Genomic DNA, 17564 nt, shown 5'->3' on the forward strand with positions numbered 1-17564 from the left:
AAATATAAAATTGAGGGACGATCGCTTGTGGAAGATATCGGAAAGAACCAAAATAAGTATTTCTTATGATTCATGAAAAATATATATAAAAAAAAAAAATAAAACTAACCACATTCGAAGGATTTTCGTTTTAATTGCAATGAGATGGAAGGACAAAATATTAAAACAAAAAATAAAAATCCAAATACCTTCCACGAGCTTGACACTGTGTTGTTTCACCCTACAACAAAAATTTTTTTAATTATTTTTTTTTTTTTTTTGGAATTCTGTTCTCTTTTTTTTAATTTGATTATTTATTACACTTAGATTTATTTATTTTTTTTTAATATGAAAAAGCGATTGCTATCATTGTTGAGATTGTTTTTTTTTAATATATAAATTGTAAAAATCAATATAAAATATTTACCACATTTTATTTAATATTTTTTTGATTAAGTATTTTCTTTTTTGTTTTTAATTTAAACTCTTACAAATATATTGAATTGAAATACTGAGTATGTTCGTGTTTGTTTTTTTTTTTGTTGTTAATTATTTTCTAACTTTTATTTTTTATGGCAGTATATAAAATACAAAAAATTCATCTAAAAAATTAATTTTATTTTTTCTAATTTAGTTTTTTTATTTATTTATTTTATTGCGCAAGAAAAACAAGTTCAAAAAGCATTTTTTTGTTTCTATTTTCTTATAAATGTAGTTGAAGAAAAAAAAATATTCGAAAAATTCATCGTATAAAATATTTAAATTTGTATTGTTTTTTTTTTGTTGCTTGTTTATTATTATTTTTGTGTAAATTGTTAGTTTTATTTCTTAATAATTTGTACGTAAGAGTTTGTATTTGTTGTTGTTGTGTTTTTTTTTTTGTATTTATTGTTAGTTTTAAATTTATAAAAACATATAAATACAAAATTAATAAAAATTCAATACTTATTTATTTTGTAGGAGTCCTCTTTTGTGTTGTTGGTGGGCTCACGCGGGCAGGATATTGTTATAATATATTTTTGTTTTCCTTTTTGTCTTTTATTTGTTGATGTTAGTGGAGTTTTTTTTTTATCATTCAGATTTTTTAAAAATGGAAAATAAATGTATTTCCAATTTTTCTTTTTCAAATAAAATTAAATGTTTTTCTTTTCCAATGTATAATTTAATTTCATTTCTGAATGTTGAATTAATAATATTCTTCCAATCGAAAGTTTTGGGGGTTAGTTTTTAAAATTTTTCTATTAGGTTTTAAAGTCATCGAGCAACAAGAAAACCACAACCCATGGCAACAACGAAAACTGTGACAACGGTTGGCCAAGTAAAGCTTTGCTCCTGAAAATAAAAAAAAAAACATCAAATATTAAATTAAATATTAGTTAATTATTATTAAATTTTATATCAGTATAGTATTTTTTTTTCTTCTAGTTTTTATCTAAACAAAAAAAGTTTTTTTCCAAATAGTTTTCAATCTATTTTTTTTTTCAATTTCCTAAAGTTTTTTAAAAAAGATAGGGAAAATGTATTGTAAGCATTATAAAAATTTCGAATTTTTTAATGAAACTAGCCAAAAACGTTTTGTATCAAATTAAACTAAAGTAGAAATCAAAACTCAATCCATGTTTCTATAATTCTGAAAATTCGTTAAATTAATCTTTTTGTTTTGCTAAAAAAATTTTTTTGACTTTTACGAATTTTGTTTGAAAAAAACAGTGCATGCATTTTATTTTTCAACACTTGGGTTTTGATTAATAACTTCTAAAACAAAGATATTTGAAAAATAGAACAAAAATTGTTGCAAGACTTTGAAGCATTATTTTAAAGTGAGGTAATTTTTTTTTTTTAAATTTGTCTAATTTAATTTTTTGAAATTTCTTGTAACAAAAACTACATTAAATTTAATGTCTCAAAAAAAAAAGAATAAATTTTGCGATTTGATAGTTTATATTTAATGGGCCAAGAGGAGTTCAGAATTTGAATTTCTAAATCGGAACTTTTATTTCAAATCCCTAATTTGTATTCGTGGGATCTGGCAATAGCGGGTTCTAAGTAAAATTTTAGTTTTGTAACAAATAAGTTGAATCTTAAACAAAAAAAATATATATAATAATGTAATGCATCATAATTTTTGGTCACATAAATTTGTACACATTTTTGAATTTAAAAAATAATTACATAATTTAATTTTATATGTGTAATGTATAAGAATTAAATTTTGTTGTTGTTAAAATTTTCCATTTTTGTTTTCTTATAATAACATTCGAAATAGAAAGAAGTTTAAGAATTTAGAGCAATGTCGGAAACGATTTGTAAGCATTTGTATAAAAAACAACTTGGAATTTTCAAAGTTTCACAAGGATTTAGAAAATTAATTTTTCTTTAAAAAATTCGGAAAATCAAGCTAAGGCTTGTTTTTTTTTTTAAATAAAAAAAAAAAAAAATATTTGTTAATCTTTTTTTTCACTTAATTATAGGTTCAAAAAATATTGATTTCCCTAATTAGTACTGTGAGCTTATACATACATAACTGATGAGCCCACTGTCGTTCCTGGGCGAAACGCTTTAAAAAATTTTTGGAGTTGAGGTCACTTGAACTTATATTGAATTATATTCAATCACTCCACTTAAAATAATTTTAATAATTTTTTTATTATTTTTGTTATTTTTTTCTTCGTTATACATACATCGTCCGTCATTAGTAGGTATAGATTGTAAAAACCTAGTGAAACAACCTTACCTTTGGAGGTAAATTTCAAAAGTGCATAAAATGTTTAAAAATAGCCGAATTTCTTAGTTTTTTCCGATTTACGATCTTAAGGACAAAAAATTATGAATCACGGCATTTAAGCTGGTAACTTTTTTTAAAATTTCTTATTTCTTTTCGAATTTCGACAATTTTGACAATTAAGTCGAAATCGAGTACTATTTTCAATACTTAAGCACAAGTAGGATGATTTTGCTATTTAAAAGATGAAAGATGAAATCATTCCAATTTTTATACAAGTTGCTTGGATATTGACTGTTATAAAAACAAATATGTAGGTATACTTTAAACATCGAAAGAGAGCCTCAGAAAAACATGTCTTTGCAATGTTAAAAAAAAGGTTCCAATTAAATTAGACTGTTTTTAAATATAATTTCATTATAATGGAATTCCCCCTCTAACTTAAAACTTACCCTTATTTTATTTGTATTTTTAAAGTTTTCTTAATTACAAAAATCTAGTTCTAACCTAAAATCCATCTAATGCGAAATATCCTCTAACCTTAATACATTTTAAGGTTTTTGACCTTTTTTAATAAATTTAATTTAAATTTTCAAAATTTTTGAACAAAACACCAATTTTGAGCTTAGAAATTTAAATATACATATAAGCGAGTAGGAATATTTTTTTTTAATTCTCTATTTTACTTAACTTTCTAAAAAAAACACAAAAACAGTATCAAATAAAATAATAAAAAAAAAAAAAATACCAAAAATATGGAAGGCAATCACATTTGTTCCAAAAAAAAATCTATAAATATTTTTTAGAAATAAATACCCAAATGTTTATATAAATAGATCTCCAAAACCGTCAATCGTTTTGCGAAACAATTCATTAAAATATATTAAATGTAGATAGTAATGCAACTACCTTAAATTTTCCACAAATGAATTAAAAAGAATTTCTAATTGTTTTTTTTTTTTCAACTATCCCCATAAATCTTAAGATTATCCAATAGTTTATTTTCCGCCCCTAAAAACTCTAACCATCCATCACACAAAAAAAAAAAAAACTCTTGCTCCTGTCGACCTTATTAATGGGTCAAATAAAATCCACTTTTATCCTTAAACAAATAATATTTTATCTAACGAAGAATGAAAAAAAAAAACTAAAACCAATTAAGTGCCACAAAATCACTTTTTCTATCACATTTATACAAACAACCCACATCTATTGACCCTTATAATGATGTTACATCATGAAGGCAAACCAAAAACAAAAAAAAAATATCCACCAAATATCGTGCTGCTCTACTTTCGTGTTTTTCCTTCGCTCAAAGGACAAAAGAAATGAGGGTTCAGGTTCAGTTGATAGAAATTATAGTAAAAGTTGTAAAAGTATATCTAATAATTCATTATACAAGTCCTTAAAAATCCTATGCACTCGATATTATAACAAATCATCGCAGAGAACACACAAAGTTTAGTCTAGTCTACCTAGGATATAAAAGGACATTAGGATGTCCTCTTTCCATTGTTCATAGAACCGTAATGTGTGTTAAAGGACATGAAAGTGAATTATAGACAATTTTTTTTTGTCTTTTTTTTTTTGTTGAAGTGGGGTGGGGAAAGAAAGAACAAAAAAAGTAGGTATAAAAATATTTAGTAAATCCCTTGGTGGTCATAATGGGTCATAAAATGAATCCCAACACAATCGTTGATAATTATTTTAATAATACACTTGTGCGTTTTTGTTGTGCGTTTCTTCTTGATTAGTTACACATGAATAGCCAGCCGGAAATCGGGAAACAAAAAAAAAAGTAAGTTCAGTTTGTTGCTTTGGTGATGATGATAATGATGACGGTGGGTGGTGGTTGTTTTTATGGAACTGGACACAGTCGATAGTGGCTAAAAGGGAGTACAGAAAAAAACAAATACTGTTGAATGGTTGATTGAATGCGTAACGCGACACTTGTCCTGCACATTAACATATTAATAATTTTTTTTTTGTAGTCATAATAGACCGAGAGCCGGCAGCATATTTTGGCAGTTTTGATATAACCGAAATTCGAGTGTGCACATATCTAGATATGCACCACAGTATATCAACGGAACAAGTCTGGCAGTGATCTTTTTCAGCTTTCCCTTGCCAGACGCATCCAAAGTGCAGCAAAAAATCAATTTTTGGCGTTTTGATATAACCGAAAAAATGATACACCAAAAAATCATAAAAAATCCCCTGAATTCGAATCTGTGGGTACCGCAAGCTTCTTTTTCAGCTTTCCCCCCGCCAGACCGCTTTGAAGCATTTTTAAGTGCATTTTTCTAATAAAAAACCTAATTACTTATTTTCTGTTAGGTATAACCGTATGATGGTAACAAATTAATATTCTATGTCTATTCCAGGTCTAGAAAATATAATTTTTAGCCAGCTATTTTTCAGCCTTCCCTCTGCCAGACGCCCTTAAAGGTTTCCCAAACAGGTTTTTCCATAGAAAAAACACCTAGTTTCTGTTTTTTTTTCTTATAAAATTGAAATAATATTTTTTTGTTTAGAGTAACCATATGATGGCCAAATATTAACTTTCTCTGCCTTTTCCTGATTTAGAAAATGTAAGTTTAAGCCAGTTTTGTTTCAGCCTACCCTCTGCCAGACGCCCTAAAAGTTATGTCAATAGTACGGGAAAGTTAGATTTTGCTATATGAGGATCTAAGAAAAAATCTGTAATGCATTTTGACTTCAGGGCTCGAAAGGTAAAAAGACACGAGTCGTAAACCAAGTTTTGTTCAATCACACCAAGAGTCATTTGGCCGCCATTTTTTTTTTAATACAAAGTTTAGTTTTTCACATAACTCGCGTATTTTTGAACCTACAGTAAAAACAATGTATGACAAACTTGAAATAATTTAATTTTCTACAATATATGTTAAATAACATTTTTCGATTATCCCTTTGGTTTAAAAGTTAGGGTGTTTTTTTTTTTTTAAACACGTCAAAAAGTGATTTTCTTATTTTTGTCATATCTCTTTTACTTGAGCGTTTTTTAAAAAATGTGTTTGTTGTAAAAATTGTAGATCTTTTAATTACCTTCATTTGTTACAATATTGGTTTTTCGATTTGACAGACCGTTTTCGATCTGTAGGCAAAAAACTTAAAAAAATTGCAATTTTTTGTATAGGGACAAACAAAATTATTCTTGGTGCGGTTGTACAAAATGTGGTTTTAGACTCTTTCTATCCCTGTGTTTATGCTCTTTTAATCCCTGAAGACAAAATGCATTTCGGATTTTTTCCCAGACCCCCATGCCCCATATAGCAAAATCTAACTTTCCCGTACAATTGAGATACCTTTTAGGCGTCTGGCAGAGGGTAGGCTGAAACAAAACTGGCTTAAACTTACAGTTTCTAAATCGGGAAAAGGCAGAGAAAGTTAATATTTGGCCATCATATGGTTACTCTAAACAAAAAAATATTATTTCAATTTTATAAGAAAAAAACAGAAACTAGGTGTTTTTTCTATGGAAAAACCTGTTTGGGAAACCTTTAAGGGCGTCTGGCAGAGGGAAGGCTGAAAAATATCTGGCTTAAACTTATATTTTCTAAACCAGGAATAGACATAGAATATTAATTTGTTACCATCATACGGTTATACCTAACAGAAAATAAGTAATTAGGTTTTTTATTAGAAAAATGCACTTAAAAATGCTTTAAAGCGGTCTGGCGGGGGGAAAGCTGAAAAAGAAACTTGCGGTACCCACATTTTTGAAATCAGGGGATTTTTTATGATTTTTTGGTGTATCATTTATTCGGGTAATACCTAGCAAAACGCCAAAAGTTGATTTTTGACTGCACTTTGGATGCGTCTGGCAGAGGGAAGGCTGAAAAATAGCTGGCTAAAAATTATATTTTCTAGACCTGGAATAGACATAGAATATTAATTTGTTACCATCATACGGTTATACCTAACAGAAAATAAGTAATTAGGTTTTTTATTAGAAAAATGCACTTAAAAATGCTTTAAAGCGGTCTGGCGGGGGGAAAGCTGAAAAAGAAACTTGCGGTACCCACAGATTCGAATTCAGGGGATTTTTTATGATTTTTTGGTGTATCATTTTTTCGGTTATATCAAAACGCCAAAAATTGATTTTTTGCTGCACTTTGGATGCGTCTGGCAAGAGAAAGCTGAAAAAGATCACTGCCAGACTTGTTCCGTTGATATACTGTGGTGCATATCTAGATATGTGCACACTCGAATTTCGGTTATATCAAAACTGCCAAAATATGCTGCCGGCTCTTAGACTATAAAGTTTTTGTGTTGGATTTTAATGTAAAGGAAGTGTATAGGAACCAGCATCATAAAGTAAGCCACGCGGGTGACAATAATGCGAGTTATTTTGAATTATTTTGTGGATATTTAAATTTTTTTTCTGTTCCATTTTTTTTCGAGTTATTGTGGACAGAAAATGTGGGTTTAATTGCTTGTGAATTCATAATAAAAATGAATCGCCAGTATTAATTGTAATTTATGAGAGAAACAACAGATGTAGGGGTATTTAAAAGGAAGAAAATGACAAAATTTGGTAAAAATTGTATTAAAGCCTTGATGTGTTCATGGTGAAGGTGTTTCTTTTTTATAGTAGATATTTTCGAATTCAAGTCGTCAAAATTCATCAAGTGATATATCAAAATGAAGGTCTCTATAAGTTCTATTCATGATTGAAAACCAAAATTTTTTTAGAGGTCTGATTGTGGAGTTATTTGAGACCAAACATATTTTTTTCATAAATTCGAAGGCCGATATCTTCAGACCCAAGTGTCGAAAAATGATTTGGTTTAAAGATATAAGCTCATAGTGAATATTTCTTAATCTATTTAGAAATAAAAATTACAAATCTATTTTTTAAGATTTTTGAAAAAATTGCAAGAGGTACCCCTTCTCGAAAAAAAAATGGATTTAAAAAATTTTCTTCCGAATTCATCGAGTGACATATCAAAAGAAAGGTCTCTTTGAGCCGTATTCATAGTTGAAAACCAAAAGTTCCTCCGAGATTCGGTTGCAGAGTTATTTGAAACTAAACATGTTTTTTCATATATTCGGAGGCCGATATCTTCGGACCTAAGTGTCGAAACGAGATTTGGTTTTAATATATGAGCTCATAGTGAACATGTCTATTGAATAAGGAATAAAAATTACAAATCTATTTTTTTAAGATTTTTGAAAAATTTGCAAGAGGTACCTACCCCTTCTCGAAAAAAATGGATTTAAAAAATTTTCTTCCAATTTCATCGAATGATACATCAAAAGAAAGGTCATTTTAAGCTCTATACACTGTTGAAAACCAAAAGTTTCTCTGAGGTCTGGTTGCAGAGTTATTTCAGTCCAAAAATGCATTTATCTTACATTCGGAAGCAGATATCTTTGGACACAAGTGTCGAAAAAAAATTTGGTTTGAAGATATAGGCTCATAGTGAACATATTTATCCATTTAGTAATAAAATTAACAAATCTATTCTATCTATTAGGTACCCCTTACCGAAAAAAAATTGTATTTTAATAAAATTCTTCCAAATCCATCGAATGATACATCAAAATAAAGGTATTTTTATACTCTTTTCATAGTTGAAAACCAAGACTTTGTCTGATGGGTGGTTGCAGAGTTATTTGAGACTAAAGATATTTTTTTTATCCATTCGGAAGCAGATATCTTTGAACCTAAAGTTCGAAACAAGATTTGGTTTCAAGATATAAGCTCAGAGTGATCAAATCTATCCATTTAGATTTTACAAATTGAAAATCCACCTTTTTTTAATTTTCGAAAAAAATCCAAGGGGTTCGTTCAACTTGTAAAAAATGAAGTGATATATCAAAACAAAGGTCTTTTTAAACTCATGATTGAAAATCAAAAAATTTTCTGAGGTCTGGTTGCAGAGTTATTTGAAACAAAACATATTTTTTTTTTTTGTCTCAAATTCGGAATAAGTTGTCAACTGAATAACCTATTTGTTTTTTCTCTTTCGTACTTATTCTTAAGTGAAAGAATTTTTAAAAAAGATTAACAAACAACGAAGATATTCGCCTAGAAAGTTGCATTTTTGATAAATTTTTGCATTTTTCTAGCCTTTGTATATTTTAGATTTTCTTCTATAAACACTCTATCACTTAACTATCTTTCTTATCTCTTATTTCCTAATTTTTAATATTCTATTACACATTTTAGGACCCAATAACCACGCCCGCTTTGGCGACAAAACAAATAAAATCAACTTAACAAACTTTATCCAATAATTCACGTCTTCCAATTAACTTTTTTTTCCACCTTTTTTATTACCAAAAAGTAAAGACCAAAACAATCAGATTATCCAAAGCAATTAGAAAATCCTTGAAATTCGATACGGTAACTCAAGACCCCTTAATTTTTTTTTTCATTTAAAAATCTTGACCCAATCCACTCACATACAATCAGAGAAAAAAAAACCATTAATATAAAGTCAAGCCAATATACAACAAAAGTTAACTACTTTAGCTTAATAAATCACCCAAGCTAAGTTAAAAAAGACTAAAGAGCTCTGATGGGAGTTAACCCCAAAAAGTAAAGAACTATACAAAACAAATCTCAAAACCCGCTGGGCACTCTGTTTTTGTTGTTGTTCTATACATCGTCATCATCGTTGTATGAAAAAAGCTTTAAAGAGTAGTCTCGTCGTCGTCGTTTTTTTCAATGACACACACATGTTCCACAGCTTGATTTGAAGTAATAAAACTTCTATTTAAATATCGATAGGGGTCAACAAGAGCATGCACCAAAGAAAAAATGCACGTGTTCTTTGAATGCATGCATAATACGCTTCTATACGTCGTCATCATTAAAAAGTCGACATACAAACTGTTAGCTGCTGCACTAAAGCGTTTAACAAAATTTTAAAATGATGAAAATAAAAAAAAAAAAAAAAAAACAATCTTTTTTAAATGAAGGAACAAAACCAGAAAAGATACACGTAGTATCTGTACACACTCTCGTTCGTGTGTTTTGTGTAGTAGATATTACGATTTACGAACGTCCAGTTGAGATACTCACGAGCTAGGGAATAAAAATAAATGAAAATAAAAAAAAAAAAAAAAAAAAAACAAACAAAAGAACTCGTGTCACTCGCACTTCCAATCAAATTCGCCCTGAAACGCGGCGCAGAAAAATTGCTGCCGCAACTGCTGCACTGAGAATGGATTTTTTACTACTTTTTTTTCTTTTTCTGTACAAAAAAAAAATAAATTGCGATAAAACTAATTGCGCAGTACATGTTAAACGTGCGCGCATAAAATTACCCTTCTCGTTTTGTATATTCATTTTGCGCAGGGTTGCCATGTTTGTAATTTAAATTAAAAAAAAAACAATTAAAATTAAAATTATCATTAAGTTTTTTGTGTACCCGAAAAAATATTCAAGTAAACAAATTAGGCCTAAATTTTTGTACTGAAAATTAGCCTATGATCAAAAATTTTCTGAACGCTAAAAGAAATTTGAATTATAGAGTTTGTTATAATAACGATTTACAATTTTTTTTATATTTTTTACTTGTTACAACTAAAAATTTTGAGCAAAAAATACCATTTTTGGACAAAATGAATTTCTTAAGTTTGTGGGTATGAAAATTCTGTTAACGGGAAATTATGATCCAAAATTCGATTCAAGATAATCTGCAACAGTTGTAACTCATGTTTTTTTTCGTACAAATTCCCAAATATTTGGACTTAATAATTTGGCTCAATAAACATATGAGTTAAAAAAAAAAATTAGTTTAAAATTTCCTTGAACTTTTTTGCTTGATGGAAAAAAAACAGTTTTTTCTTATAATTTTATGAATAAAATTGTAGCCTTGTAAAACCGATTGTTTAAAGCCTTACTTAGTTCAGTTCATGCAATTTTATGATCAAATTTTGGACTGATGTTAAGGAATTCATGTACAAGTAAATTGATTTTCTTACATAATTTTTGAACTAATATTGATATTAATTTTGTACTAAATTTTTTTAAAAATTCCTTTCAAAGTTAGAAAATACTTTTAGTTCAGAATTAAGAATGATCATAGAGATATTTTTATGGTCTACTTTTTGGCCCCAAATTTTATAAATTTTTTTTACAAATTTTGAACTTAACTCAAACACAAGCTAAAAGGAATTTCAGGTTAAGAATTATGGTTTTAAATAATTTTGAACACAGTTTTTAATATTATAACAATAATAATATGTACCAAATTGAAACTTATCATAATTTGTACTAAAAATATACTTTAATTTAATGAAAGTCTAGATCTTGTTAATTTCGAAGAGTGATTTGTTAACAGCTTATTATTATGAAAAACTTTTTAAACCAAATTTTTGTACTAAATTCTATTTACGGAACTCAAGTATCGACACAATCTTTGCCACCAAATTTTGAAGAATATCCATATAAAATTGCCTTGATTTGATTCAGAGTTTGATACGAAGTTTTAAGTTTTGTACCAATTTCTCTACACATTGGCACATTGAATTAATAAAAATTTGTAAACAAAATTTAGACACACAGAATATGGTATTAATTCGGTTTTAGGTTTTGAAAAAAAAAAACACTATTTTATAATTTATTATTAAGATACCAAAATTTGGTGCAAACAAAATCGTTTTCCAAAAAACTTAATTTGGGAAAAAATTCTCTAGGAATAGAATTTTTGAAATTTACTTAATTTTAACTTCAAGTTTAAAAGCAAATATTTCAGTTTTATAAGTAATAAACTTTGTAAAATTATGGGTGAACAAAATTTTAAAACAAAATAATTTTCGACACAAAATTTTTACGCTTACATAATTTTAGTTTTCCTTCGATCTCAATTATTAGCATGAACTATATCAATTTTGTACTAAATTATATCACGGTATGAATAATATTGAAAAAATCATTTTAGATTTCAAATTTTGACTCAAATGTATTTTCAGTCTCATTTGGTAAATATTTCAATTTTGTATTTTGTAATGTGGGACTATGTATGAACACAATGTCTGGTGAAAAATAACTACATATAGTTTTGATCTCAAACAAATCGTTAACCTAAATTTCGTTTTGAATTTTTGTATGAATTAATTCAGTCTTGTACTAAATTTTGCCCAATAAGATTATTGATATGCAGAATTTTGAATTTACAAAAATGATTCTTTAATTTAGTTGAAAGTTTGATGATGTTTTTGAATCTTGTACCAAATTCTCTATTGCTTGGCTCTAAAACAGAAGAATTTTTGGAAAGAATCAAAAAAAGAATGGATTCAAAGTTTGCACGGGCATAAAATTGAAAGATTAATTTAAAAAAAAATGCTTTTTATTTTGTACTACTGCAAAGATATGGATAAACCGAATTTTTGAAAAAAGTTAACAAATTTGGTCACAAAATTCGCGTATTTATATTTTTTTCAAAGTTGTAGGACGAATATTTTTGTACCAAATTTCTCACTGCAAGATTAGGGAATATTTAAAAAACGATTTAAAAAAATGTTTGTTTTTTTCACGAGTTTACTTAATCATTGGCAACCCTAATTGATTCAAGAGACACACTGTAGCCTGTCTTCAACGAGATCAAGTACCTATTATTGGCCTCACTTTACTTAACAATGGATTCATTATACTAGGTTAAGATTTGTAGGTACAGATTTTTGCACAAAGAATAAAAAATGAGAAAAGGAAAGAATATAAGTAAGAACCTACCTTCGACTTGGGTTTAGGTTTTGGGATGTCCTTTTTTTTTTTACGTGGCGGTATTCGGCCATTGAACTCTTGTAAACGTTCACGGCCCGCTGTAAAATTATCATAACGTTCATCGAACTCATCCCAACTAGTTTCATGCTCGCTAAGGCATTCATTATCATCCTCTCCAGTTGATGTTAGCCTTGAACTGAAAAAAATAAAATAAAGATTGAGGTCAATGAAATTTTATCGTAGCTTTGGAAAAAATTATAAATCTAACGAGACTTTTTTTATCTTTAAATTTTCTTATAAGTCGCAAATTACTATTAATAAATTTAAATAAAAAAAAAAAAAATCAATTTTACCGTCTGGCAGCATCTGTTGTATGGCGATTTAATCTCGGGGTCTGTTGTGGTTGTTGTTGTTGTTGGCGAAAGAATGCCGCCTCATCGCCAAAGCTATTCCTTGGTGATCTTGGCGTACTACGTCCACGTGGAAAGAACACATCTCCTCCGGTATATGAGCCAGGACTATGAGCACTGCACGAGGGACTTGGTGGTGGCGGGAATTGAAATACTGGAGAACCTTTTAAGAAAAATAAGAAAAAAGACCTTAAAATGTTAGAATTAAATTTACAATCTTTAAAGATCATAAAAGTATCCTATAAAACTGTTAAGTGTATAAACCTTTGCCATAAATAGCCTTAACCTATTAAAAAAAAAAAATAAAAGCAGTTAGCACAAAAGAATAATAAATGTCACTGTCTTCGTTTTAATTGTAATTAAGTACAATAATCCTGCAATTCTAAGGAATAAAACTTTTTTTTTATAACGAGTTAAGAGATGAAAAAAAAAATGAGAAGAAAGAAAAACTACCATAAAACTAATGTACTTATATTTTATTTTATTATGCTTTTTTTTTTTCATATTTTATAGCTTTTTTGCGCTCAAGAGATAATAAAATAATAAAAATTTTCCATTTAACTTTTTTCAAAGAAGTTTTTTTTTTTGTTCTTCTATACACAATTGAGCTCCTAAGACGAAGACCCGAGTTCAGAAAGAAGCATTTTTGAAATATAATAAATTGCTCTACATGTAAAATGCATTATGCGCGCGATGACACTTAAAATGGGTGTTTTATTGCATTCAAGTGGGCTATCATAAATTTTAAGAACTTTTTGTTATTCAAGGAGGAGAAAAAAAAACCAAACAAAAGAATTTTTTTTTGAAAATTCTGATGATGAAGTATATCTTTTCGTAGACGAGAACAATATAAGTTATAGAGATGATAAATCCAATTAAAATATACAAGAAACAAACCCTTTTTAACGCCTTTATTGTATATTATTATGACTACCTGCATTATAGAAAAATGATATAAAAGCCATCAACACAATGCATTTAGTAACCCATTATTTAAGATTAAAGACTCTATGATTGGGGTGACCATTTTTCTTGAATAGATTGTTTTAAAGATTGGAAGATTTGTGTTTTATTTTGACAGTAACAAAGAAGACCCAACATTTAAGACCTCAAACACAACGTTTTCGACTATTTTAAAAGATTTAACTTAAGAATTCTTTTTATATTTCTTTTTATTCTAAAACTTATTAAGCCTTTTTTGTCAAAATATTATAAAAAAATATTAAAAGGTCCCAAAAACATTGAATTTGAATTTTTGGGCTCAAATTTCGGCTGTTGTTTTTTTTTTTTTTTGATTAAAAATTTCTCTTACTTTTATTGGGACCTCAATTATTAGAATACAAATTTATAGTGTTACTTAATGATTTTGAGGAAAATGTGTATCAAATCAAATTTTATTTAAAACTGTGTGAAAAGGGAACCAGTGTTTTAGAGTATATATTTGAATTCTTGGGGTTTTATTTTTGGGGTCCCAAATTTTTGGGGTTATATTTCAGAGTGTAAAAATTTATTACCATAAAAGTACTTCAATTATGAAAAGATATATTTTTTTTTAATTTCTTTATTTTAATTTTGAGAGTGTTTTTATATTCAGAGGTCCTAATTTTTTAAGTTTGTCCATTTTTATTTTTTTTAATAGTACGTATGTATTGTTTCCTTATAAATCTAGAGAGGGCATCATTTTATAAAGCAAAGTAAAATATTGGGTGTTGGGGTCTCAATTTTTTGTGTTTTGTTTTAAACTAATTTTCTTTAAAGAAAAAAACATTAAAAAAGCGTTCACTTATTATGAAAAAAGTCAATTTTTGTTTACTGATTCTATATTTTTTATTGTTCGAGGTCTCAATTTGTAAACTTTTATTGTATTTTAAACAAAAACAAAAAAATAAAACATTATTGATTTGTTTTGTGAATATTTACCTTTATTTTATGGGGTTATAATTTTGGGACTTGTTTGCGAAGGGTCGATATTTAAGTAAGGACCTTTAGAAATTGATAATAGTTAAATGCGTTTTAAAGCTATTTTATTAAAAAAAATAAATAGTATACATAATAAAAATATCTTTATTGTTTTCAACTTTTAAAAACAATGGTTCCAAGGTCGATTTTATTAAAATTAATTAATATTCAGTTTGGGGATTATTTCGAACTATTCAGTTTCTGAGGTCTTGAGTTATAAATATTTTAGATTTTCTAAATTTTGAAAAGTTTTGTAGATTACTTAAATGCATTTTTGTTGTGTGAAAAGCAGACATTTTTGTTGGTTTATTAAATAATCGTTCTGAGGTCCTAACTTCTAAATTGGTATTTCCCTTGCTAGGAATGGTCTTTTTGCTTGGCCAAAATTTAATAAGGTTACAAAACAGATGAAAAATTAACTGGTTCAAGATTTAGTCAATTAGGTATATTGTTAAGGTCCTAGTCTATGGAGTTTTATTTTAAATTGGCAATAGTTAATTTTTACTCCATTTCCTTAAATATTATCAAAATTGAGCAATTTTTGCGGGTCTGAATGAAAAAAATGAAATCAAAAAAGACTTTTTATAAATTTTAGGACCTTAGATAGGTACTTAAATAAGCATCGTTTTTCTATCGAGTTCATTTAAATTATTTAGGACCCTTTGCATTTCTCTTCATTTTACATGTCGTAGATTGTGTTTTAATGTTGAGGAGTTTTTTTTTGTAGGTCTTAATAGTTTATTTTTTTATATTTTTTTGTATTTCTACTTTAACCCTAGTTTACATCCCCAAAAAACTTACTACTTTTCTTGCCTGGGGTGTGTTACACCCCAACAGTTTTAAAGCGCATATATTTGTTTAAATTAATGTTCTGGTGCCTTGTTTACGTTATTTTTCAATCTAGTTGACATTAAAATTGTTGTTTAATGGACACGTATATTATCGGCAAAATTTTAATGGATTTTGTAGAGAAGTGCAAAAAGCTTTGGAATTTACTAAAATTAAGTATGAAAATATTGTTTTCTAAAATAAATGTTAAAAGTTAAATATCTTTGTAAATGTATTTTTTGTTTTAGTGTGTAATTTATATAAGTTATTGAAAAAATATAATGACTGTGATGAAAAAGAAAGGGCAACACCGTTGAAAGTAATGCTAGACTTTGGTTCCAAAACCCAGGAAACAAGTTGTGCTGCTTTCAACACAGAACTTTTTTTTAGGGTGACCAGCGCCGTAAGGCGGCTACAATCCGCTGTGGATTTGGGCCTTAACCAGCAAGCTTCTTCAACACAGCTCATTGTTGAAAAAGCAGTTTTCGGACCGCAAATAAACCTGTCATAATATTGGGCTATAACCTATAACGGAACAAAAGGAGTCGACGTGTTTGACCAAATGGTATCTTTATATTCATGTTCTCATCAAGCCAATCGGTGGCCCATGGTTGTAGGTATTTTACAATTTGTTGGATTTTTCAGCCTTGATTTTAACCCTCATTCAAGTAATTTAAAGTTATTTAGAAACGAAAAGCTTATCCAGCTTGCAGAAGAACTAATGAAAATGGAGTTGGATGATCGTTCGCATCCTTCTATAGAAAAAAGGTTATCCAAAGCTAGTCAAGTCTCACCGCACTATGAGAAGATAGTCGCAGGTTTTTTCGTTCAGTTGATAAGAAGCTTCCACGAAAACAGGCATTGCTTATTATAAAAAAAACGTTAGTAAAAATGCCACCTCTGTCCCAGAGCAGGCGTCAGGAAATCGAGATGCGATGTTTGTAAAAAAAAAAAACACTTGTCATCGCCACATCAATACGGTTTGTACTAAATTTCTCCCAGAACTTTGATCTATACCAGAATAAGTTTACGCATCGAAATGTTAATTATAATTTACTTATAATTCATGAAAAATAAAATAAACACTAAAAAATTGATTTATTTCACATTTTGATCATTGGGGTGCAACACACCCCAGGCAAGTGTGGACGACCTTTTTTCACACGAAATTTAGAAAAAAACCAAGTTGAAGCTCTTTGATAAAATAAAGAAGAAAAGTATTCAGAAAAAAGAATTTTGGTCACTGATTTTTTATCCCAAGTCGAAAAACTGATTTTCAAAAAAGTTACAAGCATTTAAAAGTCGTCTGGGGTGTATCACACCCCAGGATGTAAACTAGGGTTAATATGGTCACCTACAAATTTTCTATGACACCATACAATATGACATCATTGTGAATAAAATCTTGGCATTGAAAATATTCTTCTAATCTATGAATTACTCTTGATTGATAGGTTTAGATATAACAATGAGATTATCCCAGTAAATGCATATATACATAGAGTCTATAGTACTTGATGTAACTATTAAAAAATGCCACCTGAAGAATAGAATAAAGCTATCATAGAAGTTGCAATTTGCAATTTAGCTATATAGTTTTTTTCTTGCCCATAATTAATAACACAGGTGTGAGATGGCGTGACAATGTTTAGCATTTGTTATAAGCTTTTAAACATCATTCCTATAAGTAGACTTGTGTATATAGAAACTGTAGGTACAACATAAGTGCATCGGATATGAAACTGAACGTGCCTGTTGGGTGTGCGTCAACGACATGAGGATAATCATTAGACTTATAGTTTTGAAACAAAAAAAATAAGGTAGGCAAAGTAGGCAAATGACATAGGTAAAGGTAATAGGTATATGTCGACGAACGACGACGACGTGGGCTGTCAATTACACGGTATAGAGTTACAAGTTTTAAGGAGGGATTTACAAATTAGACATAGAGCATACATTGAGAGTG

The 17564-nt window shown here is 28.3% G+C and overlaps 1 protein-coding gene across 1 annotated transcript in view; it reads right to left on the reverse strand.

Annotated features, from left to right (window-relative positions):
• Window positions 1–684: 684 nt before the first annotated feature.
• Window positions 685–17564, reverse strand: part of LOC129918395 (cell death protein hid) — a 43798-nt gene continuing 26918 nt past the window's right edge. Inside the window, exons 2-4 of the mRNA XM_055998891.1 lie at window positions 12755–12974; window positions 12411–12597; window positions 685–1311 (exon numbers count right to left, since the gene is read on the reverse strand). Of these exons, the coding sequence (XP_055854866.1) occupies window positions 1234–1311; window positions 12411–12597; window positions 12755–12974 (485 nt within the window). The 3' untranslated portion in view covers window positions 685–1233. The remainder of the gene's footprint in view (window positions 1312–12410; window positions 12598–12754; window positions 12975–17564) is intronic.

This window comes from Episyrphus balteatus, chromosome 4, assembly GCF_945859705.1.
Source record: "Episyrphus balteatus chromosome 4, idEpiBalt1.1, whole genome shotgun sequence".
Taxonomy (NCBI): Eukaryota; Metazoa; Arthropoda; class Insecta; order Diptera; family Syrphidae; genus Episyrphus; species Episyrphus balteatus.